This window comes from Pantherophis guttatus, chromosome 4 (genome assembly GCF_059756535.1).
Source record: "Pantherophis guttatus breed Tessera chromosome 4, ASM5975653v1, whole genome shotgun sequence".
Lineage (NCBI taxonomy): Eukaryota > Metazoa > Chordata > Lepidosauria > Squamata > Colubridae > Pantherophis > Pantherophis guttatus.
The window spans coordinates 42,843,188-42,864,297 of NC_142066.1; the positions used below are offsets into that span (position 1 = coordinate 42,843,188).

Consider the following 21,110-nt stretch of genomic DNA (forward strand, 5'->3'; position numbering starts at 1 on the left):
GCCCCAAACCATGATGCTCCCTCTGCCATGTTTTACAATGTGGATGAGGTTTTGATGTTGGTGTGCTGTGCCTTTTTTTCTCCACACATAGTGTTGTGTGTTCTTCCCAAACAACTTAATTTTGGTTTCATCTGTCCACAGTATATTTTGCCAGTAGTGCTGTGGAACATCCAGGTGCTCTTTTGCAAACTTCAAACGTGCTGCAATATTTTTTTTGGACAGCAATGGCTTCCTCCATGGTATCTTCCCATGTACTCCATTCTTGTTTAATGTTTTCCTTATTGTAGATGTGTCAACAAAAATGTTAGCATGTGCCAGAGATTTCTGTAGGTCTTTAGCTGACACTCTAGGATTCTTCTTTACCTCATGAAGCATTCTGTGCTGTGCTCTTACAGTCATTTTTACAGGACGATCACGCCTAGGGAGAGTAGCAACAGTGCTAAACTTTCTCCATTTGTAGACAGTCTGTCTTACCATGGACACATGAACATCAAGGCTTTTGGAGATACTTTTGTAACCCTTTCCAGCTTCATGCAAGTCAACAATTCTTGATCGTAGGTCTTCTGAGAGCTCTTTTCTGCGAGGCATGGTTCACATCAGACAGTGCTTCTTGAAACCAGTAAACCCAAAACGTGTGTGTTTTTAAAGGGCAGGACAGCTGTCAGCAACACATCCAATATCATCACACTGATTGGAGTCAAGGTTGGCTTACTCCTGGCTCCAATTAGCTCTTGGAGAAGTCATTAGGCTAGGGGCTCACATACTTTTTCCTCCCTGCACTGTGAATGTTTCATGTTATGTTCAATTAAACCATGGCAACATCTAATGTTTGTGTAGTATTATTTTAAGCAGACTGTGTTTTTCTATTGTTGTGACTTAAATGAAGTTCAGAGCACATTTTATGACAAATTCATGCAAAACTCCACGTAATCCCAAGGGGTTCACATACTTTTTCTTGCAACTGTTATAATTTCTTTCCCATAATTGCTGCCATTTATCTAGCTCAATCATATAGCCAAAAATATTTGCCCATTGTATCATTGTTTCTTTAACTTGTTGTTCTTCCAACTTTACTTCAAGTAAATAACTGTACAATTTCCTAATCGTTTTTTCATCAGTTCCTGTGAGTATCTCATCCAATACTGTCATTTCCAGGTAAAAACCATATAGCTTTGCATCTTTTTCATACCTCGATTGTATTTGCAAATGAGTATACCACTCCATTTCAATCCCTTGTTCATCTAATTCTTGTTTCGTTTTCAATTCCCCTGTTGCTGATAAAATGTCTTTGTACCCTTATAATGATTCCCATATTGATAACATTTGGATGTACTAATGCCTCCATTGCTGAAAGCCATATTGGTATTTTCAAATAATGTTTTTCTCTAATTCTCTCCCATACTAATAATAATGCGTTCCTCACATAATGCCTTTGAAAATAACTATGCATCTTGTTTTTCCCATACCATAAAAAAGCATGCCAACCCAGTTATAAATCATGCCCCTCCAAAGTTAGTAGTCTTGTGTTTCTTAACACAATCCATTCTTTTGTCCAAGATAAAGCTGCTGCTTGATAATACAGTTCCCAATTTGAAAGTCCAAATCCTCCTCTTGTTCTTGCATCTTGTAACATTTTCATATTGATTCTTGCCTTTTTCCCCTGCCATATAAATTTCAATATCATTTTATTCAAGTTTTCAAAATATTTCTTTTCCAATTTTATTGGTATTGTCTGAAATAAAAACAACAGTCTAGATAATATGTTCATCTTAATTAGTGCTATTCTTCCCATTAATGATAATTGCAATTTTCCCTACTTTCCCAAGTCCATTTCGATTTGTCCTTTCAACTTGTAATAATTATCTTTTTTAATTATTGCACATTTTGCTGTTAATTGTATTCCTAAATACTTTACTCTTTTAGTGATCTGGATATCTAATTTCTCCATTAACTCTCTTTTATGTTTCTCTGTAATATTTTTCACCAATATCTTTGTTTTATCTTTATTGATTTTCAATCCTGCCACTTCTCCATATTCCTCTATTTGTTCTATCAGTTTGGGTCCTACTTCTAACGGCTCCTCTAAAATAAACGCTAGGTCATCAGCAAATGATTGCAGTTTATACTCTTCTTTTTAATTCTTATCCCTTTTATCTCTTCATTTTGCCTTATGTTTTTATTTAACACCTCTAATGTCAACACAAATAACCATGGGAATAAAGGACATCCCTGCCTTGTTCCTTTCATAATATTGACTTTCTCTGTCTCCATTTATTATCACTTTTGCAAATTGTTTGCTATAAATTGTCTCAATCATATTTATAAATCTTCCCCCAAAGTCCATAATCTGTAGTTGTTTTGTCATCAATTTCCAATTCACATTATCAAAGGCCTTTTGTGCAATGCCATTTGCTTTTCTGGGTGTGCTTCATAATATTCTAAAGTATTCAGGATCATCCTCATATTTTCTCTGATTTGTCTCTTTGGTAGAAAACCATTTTGATTTGCGTGTACGAAATCATTCAACAACCTCTTCAGTCTATTTGCCATTATTGATGCAAATATTTTATAATCCGCATTTAACAAAGAGATCGGTCTATAGTTTTTGATTTTTTGTAAGTCTGTATTCTCCTTTGGTATAAGAGTAATATTCACCTCCATCCAAGAGTCAGGTATTTTTGCATTCACTAAAAGATCATTAAATACTTCCAGCATCCTATTGCTAAGTACATCCTGAAAAGTTTTATACAATTCTGCTGGTAGCCCATCTGGACCTGGTGTTTTACCATTCTTTTGTTTTGTAATTCCCTCTATCATTTCTATCATCATTATCCTTCCCTCCAGAGCCTCCTTATATTCTTCTGGTATTTTTGGTAGATCAGACTTTTCTAAGTATTGTATAATCTTCTCTTCTGATATTGTCTCTTGTTTATAGAGTTTCTCATAATATTTCTATACTACTTTTTTCTTTTCCTCATTTCGATAACATAGCTGTCCTCCTTCATCTATTAGTTGATTAATTAGTTTTTTTCTCCTCCTCCTTTTTATTTTGTATGCCAGCCATCTAACCTGGCTTATTAGCATTTTCAAAAAAGTTTTGTTTAGACATCTTTATTTTATAAGCCAAGTCCTCTTTTTCAATTAAGTTCATTTCATGTGTTTTCAAATCCATTTGATTTTTGATCCTTCTACTTTACGTACCTTTTTGTAATTCCATCACCAGTTCCTTGTATTCTTCTTCCAATTTTTTCTGTATTTGTCTTTTCTTTTTATTTCTTTTTCCCAAGTAAGTCATTGCCAACCCTCGAACATGTGCTTTTGCTGTATCCCACACATATTGTAATGAGGTATCTTCCTTTCTGTTTTCCTTAAAAAAGAAAACCAATTCTTTCTCTTTTTCATTTAATATTGTTTGATTCAAGGTCCATCATAATCTCTTTCTATGTCCTTTCTATGTAATTATAATTGGGTTATGGTCCGCCAAAATACTTGCTTCGATACTTATGTCTTGTACATTAGCTAATAAATCAATTGACATCACATCATATCTATTCTGGACCATGACCTGTGTCTTATTTAAATAGAAAGTATATTGTTTTTCTTTCAAATGTCTTTCTCTCCAAACATCTTTAATGCCTATTTCCTCTACCATTGTAAAAAAGGCCTTTGGGAGCATTTTTCTGGATTTTTTATTCACTTTTGTTGTCTTATAGTCCCAATCTACTTCCCTTACTGCATTAAAGTCTCCCATTATGCAAATATTATCATACTCAAGTTCTATTATTTTTCTACGCAATTTTCCATAAAATTCTTCTTGTTTCTCATTTGCATATATTGCCAACAGAAGTATTAGTTTATAATTCATTATTACTTCCACCATGAGAATCCTCCCTTCTTCATCAACAAATATTTGTTTAGGTTCTAATTTCTTTTTAATATATAATACTACACCTCTTTTACTTTGATGCATCAATGCAGTAAACAAGTCACCCAATTTTGGATACTCCAGTAATTTTTTGTGTTGGTTTCTAATATGAACTTCTTGTAGACATACTATATCCATTTTTAGTTTTCCCAATTTATTAAAAGTTCTTTTCCTTTTTAACACTGAGTTCGGTCTATTGATATTTATTGATATTGCTTTTATTCATGTTTTACTTGTTACTGATTTTTGTCGATCTTGTCGTTTTTATTTCTCTTTGATCCTTGGGCTCTTTTGATCTTGTCCCCTCTTTTTTTGCCCTTTCTTCTTGTTCTTTCATCATCTCTCTTTTTTGATCTTCTTTTTCTTTCACCCCTTCATCTTGGACTCTAGTTTCTTTTTTCTCTCTCAATCTTTGCTTTTCTTGGGGCCCCAAATATTGGTCATAAAATATTTCCACTTTCTCTATTGAATCCAGTATATGTCTTTGCTCTTGCCAGTAAACCAATATTCCTTCTGGTATTAACCATCTAAAATTTATTCCTTTTTTGATTAAAGGTTTTGTCAAAAATTGGTATTCCCTCCTCAAATCTCTCACTCTTCTGGGTATCTGTTTCAACACCACAATCTCACTATCTTTATACTTGATTGGAGTATTTCTTGCTGTCTGTAATATTTCTGTTTTTATTGCTTTCCTAATAAATCTTACATGCACCTCTCTTGGCAATTTATTTCTCATTGCATATCGAGTTTGTACTCTGTATATCTTGTCAATCCCATTTAATATCTTTTCCTTGGTTTCCTCCATCACGTTCACCAGTATCTCTACCACCACTTCCGCCAAATTCTCTCCCTTCTCTTCTATATTTTGAAATTTTAGGTAGTACTCTGCTCTATCCATTTCCAGAGAAATAATGGTTTTTTCCTGATTTTTATCGGTTATTGAGAGTCTGTCATCCATCTCCTTCACTCTTTTTTCTGTTGAATCTGTCTTTTCTTCCATTTTCTGTATTCTTTCTTCATTCTTTCCCATCATTGCCTTCACTTCTTTAAGCTTTCCTACCTTTTCCATTCTTTCTTTAAGACTGCATGAAAAACCTGCATCATATTTTTTAATTCCAATTGCATGGCCATGGTGTCCAGTATCCTCTGAGCTGCAGGGCTTGAAGTTGATATTGTGGAAGATAACTGTGCTGTTGTCTTCTTCATCTTCTATACTATAAATCACTGAAGTTATAATTCAAATACAACTTTAATTTATAATCCAAATACAACTTTAATTTATAATCCAAATACCTAATTCACCCCGTTGGATGGATTAGTTAAAAATAGAAACCAAAAAACTCCATCAAACCAAAAACAAAAAGCAAAAAGCAAAAAGAGAAGAAAGAAGTCAAAAAACAAAGCCAAAAAAGGGTTAAAATATCCAGAAACCTCAAATTCTTCAAGTTCTTCTTACCTTAATCAATTTTTTATGTATTATTGAAATTCAAACACTCAAAAAAAACCCCCAACCAACCAAGAAAGGAGAGGGAAAAAAACAACTACTAAAAAAACCTGCATTTATTAACGCAAACCAGGCTCAAGGTTGACTCAGCCTTCCATCCTTTCTTAGGTAGGTAAATTGAGGACCCAGTTTGTTGGGGCAATAAGCTGACTTTGTATAAATATACAAAAGTATGAAGGCTATTGCTTAACACATTGTAAGCCTCCCTGAGTCTCCGAAGAAGGGCGGCATATAAATCAAATAAAAAAAGGGGGGGGAAGGGAGACCCAAAAAGAGAAGAAAAAAAAAAACCCGAAACACAATCCAATCAATAAAAATAGTCAAGGAGAGAGAAAAAAGAAGATCACTAAAAATAATCAAATAATGGTAATGTCCTAAACCCCCCAAAAAAACAGCCAAGAGAAGAAAGGGGAAAAAAAGATAAAAGCTCCCAAGCAAGGCTGTTTATATTGTCTCAATTATCTTGTTCTTATTTCTGTTTCAAAAGCTTCAAAAGGCACACTATTACGGCTTGTGTTGGAACTAACAGTCTTAATATGCAGCTGTTTGCCAGACACAGCTGTTTCTTATCAGTTCAGACCTACAATCTCAAGGCCAGTCCTCTCAGACAGTTTATTTAAAACTATGTCTTTTTATTAGTGTCTCTAGATGGTGCTGCAAACCACTTTCACTCAAAAAAGAAAAAAATAGGAAAAGTTTTATAACTAACGTTCCTTCAATGATTTCCACTCAGTCTCATTTCATTTAGTATCAATCCAAAAGTCCAAAATTTACAAATACTCAATCAGGCTTCCTGCTCTTATTTTCTTGTTTCCCAGAGCAATTTTGTTAATTCATTCAATTCATTTCTTCCGCTTGGGCCAATCCACTTTCTTCACTGCTAAGCTACTAAAGGTACATGCCCTACTCTCCCCTCCTCTCTTTGTGCCCTTCACTTTCCTTCAAGATGTTTCCCGGGGTTTATGAAAAAAAAACATAAAATCAAAAAAGCCGGCTTCTCACCCAGATGATTCCACGTCAGTGTTGTGGCCCGCCAGCAGCCTGTGTGGATCGTGGCTGATCCAGACGATGAAGAGGCTGGTGTGGTGTCGCGCTGGCAGCTTGCACAGCCAGCGCTCGCATCGGACAGCGAGGAGGCTGAAGAGGATGCAGTGCCAGAGGCAGAGACTCAGCCAGGGCCTTCAGAACCTCCAGAGGCTCCTTCAAGTGGAGAGAGCGAAGTGGAGGAGCCTCTTCTCAATGCTCGAGCATGCACGGCTGCCAAAAGGCAGGAGTGGCTACTCAGGAGGAGGAGGTCTCCTTGAGAGTAAGGCTTGAGGATAATTGGCCGCTTCCTTAGCCTATTTAAGTCACACACCATTAGTAAGTTTCTTGCTGGAAACAACTTGTAATTATCATCACAGCATTTTTGGAAAAGTCTTATCGTATCTTGTTTTCTGGGCTGATTGCCAACCTTTGCCGGACTTTGGTTTATTTTTGCTACTTAATAAATTTCATAAGGACCGTTGGTGTATGTCAGTATCCTCAGGAATTCGGAGCTGGGGCAGAACAGTCTGTTGCTTCTCCACTTCCACCATGACCGCCTCGGCTTTGTTGTGGCTCATTCAATGGCCATTTTTTCAGTCGTCTGATTGAAAGGCTACTTCTGACTAACCAGGGAATTGTGATTTCCCTGTGTTAGCCAGTCCGTGCCTTTCTTGCTCACAGTCCCTCCGAGACAGTTTCAGTCAATAAAGACTCCCAAATGACTTCGATATCAACGTTTTCTCGGGAGCATCCAAGGAAAGTATTGTGCCACCGCGATACTGGCCACGCCTCTGCTACTATTGAATCTACAATAGGAAAGTCGGTTTCAGGCAAGAGAGAGAGAAAATAAGTCTTGATTCACAAATCAAAGTCAAAGTCATGCAAACCACATATTATGCTTAGTATTGGGTTTGGATAATCAAGCGTTTGTTCAGAATAGTGATAAAATACGATAACATTTTAGGAACTCTGAGCTGACTAGTTAACTAGACAATCTGTGATCATAGGTCATCATTCCAGAGATACTTCCATATCTAAACGGGGAAACTGAATGACCATGGATGGGCAAAAAAGCACTGGGCAGCAGGAGCAACTTCCAATTTTCTGCTGGTTTCCCCACAGATTTTCCTTTTAGGAATCTGATGGGGAAGGAAAGTCAGTTGGAAATGATGATCACATGACTGGCTGACTGGGGAAGTGTGGCACCATTGAAGCAGGCACAGTTTTGCCAAATTTCAATCCCACTAGAGTCCTGGGTTTTGTATCCTATACATTTGAAGTACCATTTGAAGTACCTTGATTCGAAAAATTTGTTGCCTTATGATGTAGCATTTCACTGAAGTGAAGCAGATATGAAACTTTTAGTAGTATATAGATGCCTTTCAGTTTCTTCAGAAAACAACAAGATAACAAAGGGGTATAAATGAGGAAGGCTTAAAAAGTTGGTTTAAAGTGAATATACTAATATAAAGCACTTGATTTGGTCCAAACTTGCTGTCATAATGATGTTGTAATGGCAAATACTTTTTAAAGTATCATTTACCATCTTTCTGAATCTAAGGACTAACTTAGAAATAGATATGCATGGCCCTGCATATGTGAATTCAGCTAAAGAATGCTATCCCTATGTTGACTTGTTCATTATTATCATTATTTAAATTTGCACACTGCCCAATTCCCTACAGCTTTAAGGTATATTACAAATAAATTTGCAATCTTTATTTTCTTTGAGATATAAGCAAATTTCTATTTGACCTTTCATTCACTAGAGGAAATTTTGGACTCAAAATATTATGGATAACTCCTTAATTCTAAGCAAAATAACCAAAGACGTAATACCCAATACCTCTATCAACATCTATCTCTACCCTTTCTTTGGGCTATTACTTCCCTCCTTGAGCAGAAAAGATAAAAACAATTTTCCCTGTGAGGATTTTAGTGGAACTTTCCATAATTTTCAATTGACAGCTTTCTAAAGGAACATAGTGATTTGTGTCCTAAATATAAATTGCTCATAATTTGGGAAGAATTTGGCTGTTGGCACAATTCACCAAACTGCAAACTAAGCACATTTTAAACCTGAAAAACGAAGCCATCATTGAATTCTATTCATGCAACACACTGATTTATAAGTTTTTTTAGCCATTGTTTATTGAATATTCATACAAACCAGAGTATAAAAATCACATCTATTAGACATCACAGACCATGGCCACATAACCCCAATACTTAAGATTTAAATCATAACATTTCTTCAAGCCTTTGTGGACCACCTGTGATGACATCGCAACCCCACAGGGAACCTCAGACAACAGGTTGAGAACCAAAGTTCTAATACATAAAATTATATATAATGCATTAAGCAAGAAATAAGCAAATAATATTTTGAAGTAACGTATAAAGACTAAAATGAATTAAAATTTACAAATGATATCAGCAAAGACTGCCCAAAAGCTGATGTCCGATCATACACAGTCCATGTTTATATAGCAGAACAGTATTTTTGAATTGAATTACTTGCACCCCTAAATTCTGAAGGAGTTAGGTAATAGGAAAAACAGCAATTTGATTGGGACTAAGGAATATTAACATTGTCTAAAACTTAATAAAACATCTAGCTTGTGATTAAGCATGTGCAATCCAGCTGTTGTAATTAATTTATACTTCAATGTGTTCATTAAATCACAGTTCATTAAGAATGCATTGGCTGTATAGTAAATTGCTTCTAAAAGAATTTGTTTGAATACGCCTATAAGCAATATATACTGACAATAAAACTTTGCATAATTATGCTTTCCAACATATTAGTCAATTTTTCTTTAGTAAACAATATAACTAGTATGCCAGGTGTCTCAAAACTTTGTTTTTTACACATGTACATAAATATAAGTATGTATTAGTGTGCAACATTGTACTTTTAAGTTTTAATTTTTCCTTAACCCCGTTTTTTAATCTCTGCTTCTATTGATGTTTATATCATGTTGATGTAAACTGGCACTTAGATGAGATGGGCCGTATAGAAATATAATAGTTAAAATAAATATCTGGCCCTAAGAAATCACCAAGAAATATATCTCCTATATAAGATATAATAATGTTGCTTTAGGATTCAGTAGTCCTCGATTTACAACCACAGCCACGTTTCTATTGGTAAGCAAAAGAGTTGTGAATTGTGTCCCATTTTATGATGTTTTTTGCCACAGTTAAGTGAATCGCTGCAGTTGTTAGTAACATAGTTGTTATGTGAATCTGATTTCCCCATTAGTTTCGCTTGTTGGAGGGTCACAAAAGGTGATCACATGACCCTGGGATACTGCAACCATCATAAATACATGCCAGTTGCAAAGTGCCTGAATTTTGATCATGTGTTCAAGGCAGTAGTGAGATCCAATTTTTTTTTACTACCGGTTCTGTGGTCATGGCTTTGGTGGGCATGACAGGGAAATGATACTGCAAAATTCCCATTCCCGCCCCACTCCAGGGGAAGGATACTGCAAAATCTCTATCCCCACCCCACTCCAGGGGAAAGGATATTGCAAAATCTCCATTCCCACCCCACTCTGGGGCCAGCCAGAGGTGATATTTGCCAGTTCTCCAAACTACTCAGAATTTCCGTTATCGGTTCTCTGAACTGCTCAAAATTTCCGCTACCGGTTCTCCAGAACCTGTCAGAACCTACTGGATTTCACCCCTGGTCCAAGGGGATGTTGCCACAATCATATTAAAAGCAGTATTAAGTCACTTTTTCAGTACTAATGTAACTTTGAATGGCTTTAAGTTGAGAACTAGCTGTGCTCGAAACTGGGCTGATATGTTGGACAACATTGAAACCTTTACATCAGTTTTGCAACCTTAAATGGCAAGATTGACCCAGCAGACTAAGCAAAAGGGAAACAAACTCCATTAAGGGTTTAATCTGATGTTAATGGTGCACAGTCCAGTTCTACTGCTTCTCTTTTTATATGGTCAGATCAACCCTGGTCATTTCTGCTATGAAAAGCAGGGATAGTTTTTATGTAAGATCAATCAAATAATATGTTTGGAGGCAACCCTTTTGGGGGATAAAAAGGATGGGGGATACACACTATTTCGAGAACTACTTCTCAGCGGACCCTTTAACTGCAGGCAGACAAGCAGGTACAGATACCGCCCCTCCCTAAACCTCGCTCGTTCACGGAGTAAGCAGCGAGGCTATTTATAGAGCAAGGGACGATCACGTGATCCCGAATGACGTCACTAAATGTTGTTGTTAGTGTTTGGCGGCGGTAGCGGCGGGCGAGCAAAGCCAGCTGCAAAGATGGAGGAGAAGAGGAAAAGGAGGAGGTGGTTGTGGTTATGAAGGGTTGCCGCGGCAGGACAGCCGGTTATAGTTTTCTTGTTGGAGAGGGGAGGGGGGGGGTGTCAGGAAGAAATCGATCTAGGGTAGGCCGGGCCCAGTAATTGCAGCTTCCCATCCTGCACGCACATCTGCAAGGAAAGCAGCCGCAGCAGCAGCAGGAACGCGCCATTTTTCCCCGATCTTCTTCCAGGTAAAGAAAGAGAGCGGGATGGCTGAAGCGTGTCGGAGGAAAGCTTGGGGTTGGTGCTCCCCATTGCGCGTTCTAGCTTGCTTGCTTGCTTGCTGTTGTTGCTGCTGCTGCTGCTGCTGCCGCCCCGACCCGCCGGTGGCTTGAATGCTGGAGGTTCCGCAGCTGCTCGCCAAAGAAAGGATCTGAAACTGCAGAGCGGCACACGGGTGGTGGTGTGGTGTGGGGGGAGGGGAGGCGGTGGCGGGATCCGCGCCGGGCTGCGAGGGGTGGGGTGGGGGTCTCCGGTGGGCCTGAGGTTTTGCCTAAAGACGTGGCTGTCCGATCCAAGTGGAAAGAGGGTGGAAATGGAGAGGCTGAAGCGCGCCCGCCGGAAAACTAACGGGCCGCTTGCGGGGCGATCGTGTTGCCCAACGCGTAGAGCACCCGGTCCAGGGTGGAGTTGGGGTGTTGCTTCACAAGGACACTCCGCCTTCCGCCCTGTCATTGAAGACGGTGGCTCGCTTCTCTTCGATGGGGCGGCCGAAAAGGGACCTTTTCTCCCCCGCTAGTGCCGTTGATAAACTCCTGGACTACAACAACTTCCACCATTGGAAGAAGAATCTAGCCAAGACCGAGTGGGAATGTTGGGCTTTGTATTCTGGCCCACCAAGTAGAATCCCAGGGTCGGAGAAGAGTAGGGAAAGGCTCGGATGTGGGGGCTGCGCCTATAACAATGGAAGACTTCTCAAGGCTCCAGTGCCAGAAATGAGTGCTAGTTACAAGACAGACAAAAAGATTGGCTTTGAGCCTTTTTTTCAAAACAGAGAAACTGTCCCTGTTACTTGCTGTGTTCAGTTCAGTGTTACTCTTCTGAAGAGGTGGATGTTTTTTACTCTGATCTCTTCCCATCGTTTTTGTGCATTCTTCCACTAGCTCTCGCTCTCTCTTTCAGTGGTTTTTTCTTTCCGTATTTCAACATTCTTAACTTGGTTCTGGGAATTCTTTTCCAAATCTGTCTTGTGCAGTTTGTGTGAGATTGCTAAAGGAAGCTGTAAGCAAGAATTTTTTTTTTTAAAAAAAGACTTTAAGATCACCATTGTTTCAAATCTTGTGGCAAACTTACTCTATACCCCTTTCCATTCTTTGTTTGGGGTTTCCTTGTGCAATTTTTCTGACCTTTGAGGCAGTAATAAGGACATATAATTCAAAGGTTGATTGTGCAAAGAATAATGTTCCTGCTGATTCAGACATCACATTATATGTTTGTATCATGTAGAAAAACAAAGTAAAGGTAAGAGAGGAAAATAAATTTGAGCAAAAGAACCCTCAAGATTCCCCTGCCCTTTTATTTGCATTTTTGTTTTGTTTTTACTTCTTTATACCTTGACAAAGCTTTTCTGCAATCAGGGAACTGTTCTTTCCTATAGCATGCCTTGGAATGTAAATGAGTAAGACTTAATGACTACCATGTTGATAAATTGTGGGAGTGATTCTGCTGCAGGGCAAAAGCAGGAGTTTTGTGGTATTTTAAAACTAAGATATATTATGACATAAATTTTGATGACCTAACAGTCATTTGATTAGATACAATATCAAGTTAGTAGAAACAAAATGGGACAAAGGGCAAAACCAAAAAAGGTAAAAAAACAAAATGTTTACAGTGTTAATTAGTAATGTTGAGACATGATTAGACCTAGAATGTGATGCAAATAGCTTACTGTACATCTTTCCCACTTGGAACAGAATATTGCAACATTTTATTTGGGCAGTTCAGCTGGGATTTTTTTTGGGGGGGGATGAAATTGTGAATACTTTCTCATTGGATAGATGCATATCAACTTTATGACCGCCATATTTTTTAATTTGTAGGCAAAAACCAAATGCATAGTTCACAGAAAATTTGTCTCTTGAATAAAATATATCAGCTTCTTGTTCTCTCATGCTGTGTTCAGAAGAAATAGAAAAGACAGCAATCTCAATATAATTGTGTAATCAATTATATGGACTGCTGTGTTTGCAGTCTTTATATTAGCCTTAAGAGCATCTTTCTAGCCGTCTTAAGAACTGAAATAAGTCAAATATCCTTGCTCTGCCCATTTTCCTTATAACTGGAAAATAACTTAAAATGGTTCTGAAGTATTAATATGCATAATTGCCTTAAAAGCAGCTACACTGTCTCTAATCTTCCAAAAATAATATTTGTAAGCTTCATCACCTGATTTTTGAGATCCATGTGATTAAAAGTTCTCAAATCTTTTTGGGTTATTTTTGCTGTAGCTATTTATCATTGTGCCTTGTTAGCACAATTGTTCCATATTCTTCTGTATTCCCACCACCTTACAAGAATTGATTCCAGGGCAATGTGTGCACATGTATGGTTACGTGAAAGAGTTAATATAAGAAATAAGTAGAGTTTAATTTCTGAGGCTGAATTTGTATTTGGGCTTCATTTCTTGGGAGGGGAAAACCAGGGAATTTATTTCCTTCCCTTTTGGGATCTTCATCCCCAGTGGGAAGAATGATAACAAAAAGCAACAGTAAATGGTACAATAGTTGCACTGGATTTTTTAATCAAAGTTTAACTATAGCTGTTCTTTTAACCCGTTTCTCAGTTCTAGACCAACTAATTGGAGCTATGCAATGCAATTGTGATTTCACAATTAATGAAAGCAGAGGGGTTATTTAAATGAGCAATCCACATAGTTAACCAAAAGTTGTCTTGTAGCTCCTGGATTCCAGAAAGTTCTCTGTTGTAAAAGGTAACAAGAAGTAGCAGACCAAAAAAAAAAAAAAAAAAGCCCACAACAACACTAAACAACCTATGACCTGTTGGGTTAATCCTTTCAGAGATATTTACTTAAAGAGAAAAACAGAATGAACACAGGCAGGCAAAAAAGCAATGGAGTAAAAGCAGCTTCGGACTTCCTGCTGACTTCTCCATTGACATGGTTTGCTGGAAGCTGGTAGGGAACGCCAGAAGTCATTCCTCCTCTTTAGCTGACCCATGAAACTACTTGCTACTTTGCTGGAGGAGGTAGAACAAGGGAGCCATTAATCACCTTCGCTTCCCATCCCAGGGTATCTCCAATGGGAAGATGGCTGAGGTGCAACATAGGTCAGGAAGAGTGAATGGGTGTGCACAAGAGGTGCTGCGAGATCAGGAAGGGTCTGTGGAGCTGTGCAAGTGGCCAGCGCAATGCATCTACAATTGGGATTGGGAAAGGCTATAGAGGTGTGAGTTTACACTTCCTGTCGGCTTATCCATTGAGTTCTGGGAAGCTGGCAAGGAACATTGTAATGACAACCACATAACTCTGGTTGATCACAGCTGCACAGCTTTCCTAAATTTAATTCCCAAGAAGTAATAAGTCTCAGCATTCTGAAAATTAGCCCCTTTAAGGTATATTGGTTCAGTAATTATTGCCCTCCGATGCAATTGAAGGTTACAAACACGCTAGTAAACATGAGAGTTTTAGTGGTATGTAGATAGAATGGATAAACTCTTAACACACTTATATGGACACCCACAAATGCCTTTTGTGTTTCATACAGAGCTTCTTTTTGTCTCCTGTTTTATAACCTAAAAGTGTTGGACACTGACCTCACTTGTTTTCATCAATTTGTCATAGAATACTTTTAACAATTTAGAGGACATTTTGGGGACAAATATAATTGTTCTCTTGGCAGTTTTTGATCATAGAAGCTATGTCCTGACTTTTGGTACTTTTTTAAACATTACTCATACTTTGATTTTCTCATAGTCTCTGGCATATCATTGTTTTAGTCCACCCTAGCATGATGTTACACTTCTGTTTAGCTGTGCTTTCCAGTGGACTGTATGTACTTCGTTAGTCTAAGTATTCATTCAGTAGGTTGTTACGGTTATTAGGCATCATGATTACTAGAATGGGTAATTTGCTAGCCAAGCCTTCAAACAGATTATATTTCTCACTCACTCAAACATGAATTCACTACAGTTTTGTTCTGGAATGCGCTGGCAGGCATTAGTTGCCTACAGAACATAATAGAGAATGTGTGGAAATTGTCTCTGAACTACATCTTGGAATCTGGTTTTGGTAATTTTCTTATATCTACCTTGTCAAGATATGAAGAAACTTCACCTAGGTGAACTGAGTGATAAATCCTTGAGGGTAGCGGGTCTCTTTGCTCTTCTCTAGTAGGTAACTATCTGAAGCACCTGCTGAGAAGGCACCTTGATTGAGCACACTTGTACTGTACTGCCCATAGAGAGCTAAATGGCATGAGTGTTATGATTCTGATTGACATATGTAACTTGCCATGCTTTGGGTACCTCACGGGACATTTAAGAATATGACTTGTTGGACAGGAAATACCTGGTTCACAACGATGGTCTTTCCTGAATGACCATAGGCAAATCTCTGTTACTTTAACCTCTCCCATCCTCCACTGCCATGTGTAATGCAAAGAAAACAATGTTGACTGTTACAAAGCTGCTGAACAGGATTACCAGAAATATCATGTTCTGGAATCGCGAACATATCACGTGTGAAGAACTTTGAGTTTTCAACTAGATGACCTTAGTTTTTTTCCTAACACCACTTAGAATTTCATCCCCAAATTTCTACTTTGACTCCCTTCTTCTTTCAGTAAGAAAGAAAAAAGTCTGTTCCTTAGAGCAGAGGTCACTGGAAGTTGCTTCAGTACTATAAATCAAACTTCCCCCAATAAGTACTAGAATTAGTGAAGTACGGTATTGCCATCTGTAGTCTTACTTTTTTTCCAAACATTCTTAGAAATGGGTAGGGCAATTACGTTTAAATTCCTGTTGCTAAGCAACACAGTTGTTAAGTGAGTTTTGTACCATTTTACAACCTTTCTTGCCATAGTTGCTAAGTGAATCACTGGAGTTACATCAGTAACACAGTTCTTAAGTGAAACTGGCTTCCGTATTGACTGCTTGTCAGAAGGTCAGAAAAGATAATTTACACATGACCCTGGGAAGCTGCACAATTGCAAAGTGTGTTGCAAAGATGTTGCAATGGTCATAAATGTGAAAACTGGTCATAAGTTATTTTTTCAAATGCCATTGTAAATTCATGCAGTCACTAAACAAATGGTTATAATTCAAGGATTCCCTGTATTAACGTTTGTCCTAGACACACATACCAGTTTTGATTTTTTGTTGTCTCAATTCTTCAGAGGGAAAAAAAACCCTCACTAGTCTATATTTTGATTTTTTTACTCAGGAGTAACCTTGTATTAAGGGATGCGGTGACTCAGTGGCTAAGATGCTGGGCTTGTCGATTGAAAGGTTGGCAGTTCAGCGGTTCAAATCCCTAGTGCCGCGTAACAGGTTGAGCTCCTGCCAACCTAGTAGGCCCCAGCTTCTGCCAACCTAGTAGTTTGAAAGCACATAAAAAATATAAGTAGAAAAATAGGGACCACCTTTGGTGGGAAAGTAACAGCGTTCTGTGTGCCTTTGGTGTTTAGTCATGCTGGCCACATGACCATGGAGACATCTTCGGACAGCACTGGCTCTTTGGCTTTGAAACGGAGATGAGCACCACCCTCTAGAGTCAGGAACGACTAGTACATATGTGTGAGGAGAACCTTTACCTTTTTAACCTCGGCATACAACTATTTGTTTAATGACTGTTCAAAGTTACAGTGACACTAAAAAAGTGATTTATGATCATTTTTCACACTTATGACCATTACAACATCCCCGTGGGTACGTGATCAAAATTCGGACACTTGGCAACTGGCATGTATTTATGATGGTTGTAGTGCCCAGCATCAGGTGCTCAAGTTTTGTGACCTTCTGAGAAGCAAAATCAATGGGGAAGCCAGATTAACTTTAACAATAGTGTTACTAACTTAATGACTGTAGCGATCTACTTAACAACTATGGCACAAAAGGTCGTAAATTGGGGCGAAACTCGCTTAACAACTGTCTTAGCAACAGAAATTTGGGCTTAATTGTGGTTCTAAATTGAGGATTACCTATAGTCTACAATTTGAACCTGAAGCCTGAATATGACATTTGACACTTTCACTGAGCCATCTCCATGCCTTTATGTATTAATGTTATATATTACAAACAAATTGAATGCTTAACTGGAAAGTTAAGCCAAAGGCTTTGATTTTTCACTTTCCTTGCCACCAATCATGAAACTGCTGCTGTGCTGCCTGAGAGCCTGAAAGGATGATGACTTGATACGATTGTGAACTGCACAGAAGAGCACGTAGTTTATTGTAAATAAGCTTAATAGCCAAAACCTTGAGTAATTACATTGGCACGCAGCAATTAAAGCTCTGTGGTTTAGCCTATCAGGGTAACAGTAGCCTTGATCGTGTCTGCTGCACATGCTGTACTGTGGGTATCAGTTCATTCATAACTTGAGTTATTTATTATATACTCCTTGTGTTTATGTATGAGTGAGTAAAACAGTTTTATCAGTTATTTTGTTTCTGTGGCACGTGTGGGTTTGTATTTGCACATAGTGTCTAAAATAAACTTGTAGGAGAAAAGTATAAATTCATACTAGGTTTTTTTCCCTTAGGTATCTGATCCCTATTGTGCTGTGTGCTTGTGAAATGGGTAAACGTTCTCTGTGTATTTAATCCATTGAGTCTACAACCTATATATTAGCTATAATCTGACTTGGGCTCATTGTCTTGAGCTGTCTGCTCTGCATTTAATAAAAACAGTTTTTCTCTTTTGCTTTAGATTCTCTGATTTTATCAAGGACTGTTTTCAGCCGATCAGTGAATCCATGAGAGAAAATTTAAACTGAGGTAAAATAGTCAGATACATAAACAACATCTGTAAAGAATGAAGAGACTTGTGGCTACTTAGCTAAATATGCTGTGATAGAAAAGTGCTGACTGGCAACGTTGTGTTCATGTTGAAAGGAACATGTGATAACATGCTGTCACTGTTTCTCTGCAAATGTGATGGCGAGCAAGATTAAATAAACTATTTTGAAATGGGCTCATTCTATATTGTCTTTGTTAACTTCTTTTGATCTTGGCCGGTTGGTCTTTTTCTGTTAGACTAAGAAACGGGATATTAATATTTCCTTTTCCTTTCCCCCCCCTCCTTTTCTCTTCAAGGTATGTCCCTACAGAATTGGCTAAACAGCATTTGACCTTTCTGACTACCAATCCCCATCCGTAAGTGAAGACTACCATAGGTCCAGCTCTAAAAACCAAATCCTTCTCCTCCTTCCTGATTTGTCCTCGATCAGCCACTTACTAAGAAGGAAAACATGAGTTCCAAAAATGAATCAGGTAAGTAAAAAATCAGGCAAAAATGGCTGAAAAAGTGGGTAGTTTTCTTGGGTTTTATCAGGTTGGAACAAAAAGATGTATGGTTTTGGGCTGGTGAAGATGTGGCTATTTCTGATTCTGTTAATGAAGGTCAGAGTTTCACTTGGGAATTTGCATCTCTTTATACTTTGCAGTAATTTAATTGATAATGTGTTTCAAACTACATGTGGTTGCTACACTTACTACAAACTACCTGTGGTAACTACCCCAATCTGTCCTTGGTTTGTTGTAAGGAGTAAGGAGGTTGAAAGTTTCTATCTTTTCAGTGCCATGCTAAGCAGGCTTTTTACTTAAACACACACACATAGACACACACACACAAACACACACACATAGACACACACACACACACAGACAAGCATTAAAAAAAATACATGCACCAATGATGATTTTTTTCAGAATAATTCAAAGTAATCTCTTGTGGTTAATTATGAATGATACATATGTGCTAGAAATACATACATTAGTGGTGAATCAGTGAAAGTGTTGATGCGGAAACAGCCTCAATGATATTAGAGTATAGGCAGTCCTTGACTTATGACTACAATTGGGATCAGACTTTCTGTTCTGCTAAACAAGATAGTTAAGTAAGCCTGACTTTATGAGCCTTTTTGTCACGTTAAGCAAATCACTATAATTAAGTGAATTACATGATCTTTAAATAAATCTGGCTTCCCCCAATGTTTTTGCTTGTCAGAAGCCACTTGTGAAGGTCACAGACGGCAATCACATGTAAACACCCTCCCCCCCCAAACATGCTGCCACTATTGTAAATAAATGCTGGTTGCCACATGACTATGGGTCAGGTGATGGTTGTAAGCATGAATACCCATTGTGTCACTTTTTTCAGTGCAGTTTTAATTTCAAATAGTAGATAAATGAATAGTTGTAAGTTGCATGGTGAAGTATAAAGAAAAGTGTGACTTATTTGTCTGCTTGACTCCCACTATATTGTATATCAGCTACAGTAAATAGAACAGCACTGCAGTTGCATTGCTTTTCATAAAACTCTTTGCTAATTTAGTGTCCCTTGGAGATGCTGGGGTGATTCACTGCTGTTTGGGAAGTTGTGGTCCTAATAAATTTGATTGAGATCATTTGGGGAAGGCTGTCCAACCTCTATGTACATTTCTCATTTCCTTATTGCTTTTCAGTTTTAGACAAAATGGTCCTTTCCCGTATACATTCTTTATAATTTGCTACATAACAAAGCTTGCTATTTGCTTTTAGCTTCTAATTCTTGGTCAAACATGAATTGCAAGTAATGCCTGTTTAGGAAGAATAAGGAATACTTTTGGACATCACTTGAAAAGAATTTTGTAGGATGAGGAATATACTTAAATTTCATACATTATTCACAAGTAATTAATATAATTTTCCTGTAGAAAAAGAACAAAAAGGAAGAAGTGTTCTCTCAAAATTTTTATTCAGAAGAGAAGAAAATAGTGCTATTCCTAAAGGGTGTATTGTGTTCAAAATCCATTGTGTGAGAATAAAGGAATGCAGCTTTGCTAATAAAATACTTTTCTTTAGTATTTTTTTATGTTCATGCATAATTTTAAATATCCACAAGATTGTTTCCAAAATCATGAAGCAAGACCAAAAGGTGAGTTTAAATTGTGTTATAAAAGTTGCTGTGAGCATTAAAAGTTACACCCTATAAAGCATGGTTAAATGAAGAATTAGTAGAGAAACATTTGGAAAAAAAAACAGCAATTATATTTAGAGTTCTGCATGCTGTATTTTGAAAAGTACATAAAAGTAAAAATAATCCAATGAAATGTGCTGTAATTAGAGGGATATATCTATCTCTTTGATGGAGTACCTAAGTTGAATACTGTATAAATGAAATAAGTCATTTAAATTTCATTGACTTTCAGGCAAACTAATCTTTCCAGTTGTTTCTGATTTCAAAATGTCAGTGACTATGCTAGTTAGAGATTACTGGAATCAAACACATCTAAAGAAATTTGAGAAAGCCATTCTAGGCTGAAACTGCTCATCTATTGTCAACCTCATAAGAGGTTTTTTTTTTTTTTTAACTTGGCAAAAATTACAGAGCAGTTCCTGATCCTAAGTCTTAAAATATAGTGCATGATATAAAAAATCAATATGGAAGCCATAATGGTTTGACCAGAGCTTTGCAATATACATAAAAATAGATGAAGCTTCAATTACACCATCATGGTGTACATCTTGACTTATTTGACCATATCTTGCAGTCACTTCTGATACAGACTAATATATTAAGCTTTCTTTTGAAAGATTGGATGCAAATATTTGTGCAGGGGGCTGGACAGATAAACATAAGAAATGCAAATCCCCTTGGCTAGTAAGGAAATGAAGAAAATAAATGAATTCTGGCTGATTACAGAATTACCTAGCTCCAAAATACCTGTTTCATATAATTGAGGGTTAAGGGCTAGGGCTGAGAAAATGCTCTGTCTGGGTAGAAAGAATATGGAGTTGTCTGTCAGGATATAACCCAATGTGAGTTAGTAGAAAAATTGAAATTCATATAATGAAACTAAACAGCTTCCTCATAGCATCATTCCTGAATAGATTCAGCTAAGATATGATAGAAGTGTTCCTCTTATACTAGAGTTGGAATAAATACAGAATGAAGAACTGGTGGTGCTAAAATAGGGAATGAGCTACTTGGGATCTATGTAGAACGTTTAAACTTTACAGTGTAAGGATAATTTCTGAAAGCTGCTTCTGATAGAGGCATATACAATTACGCATACGATTGAATAATAATTATTATTTTATTTCAATCATGGGTTGAAACATTAAAAAGCCTGCTCTCAATTCTCTGGTCACTTTTCTTTTC

At 37.4% G+C, this 21,110-nt stretch overlaps 1 protein-coding gene across 10 annotated transcripts in view; it reads left to right on the forward strand.

The window, feature by feature from the left end:
• Positions 1–10,582: 10,582 nt before the first annotated feature.
• Positions 10,583–21,110, forward strand: part of HDAC5 (histone deacetylase 5) — a 165,981-nt gene continuing 155,453 nt past the window's right edge. For 3 of the 10 annotated variants that reach the window (XM_034415407.3, XM_087893951.1, XM_087893954.1), the window contains exons 1-2: positions 10,584–10,984; positions 18,062–18,238. In XM_034415407.3, the coding sequence (XP_034271298.1) occupies positions 18,217–18,238 (22 nt within the window). In that variant the 5' untranslated portion in view covers positions 10,584–10,984; positions 18,062–18,216. Of the gene's footprint in view, positions 10,985–11,207; positions 12,255–17,675; positions 17,744–18,061; positions 18,239–21,110 lie in introns of those variants that run through there. The other 7 variants (XM_034415408.3, XM_087893952.1, XM_087893950.1 and 4 more) reach the window with 7 other exon arrangements.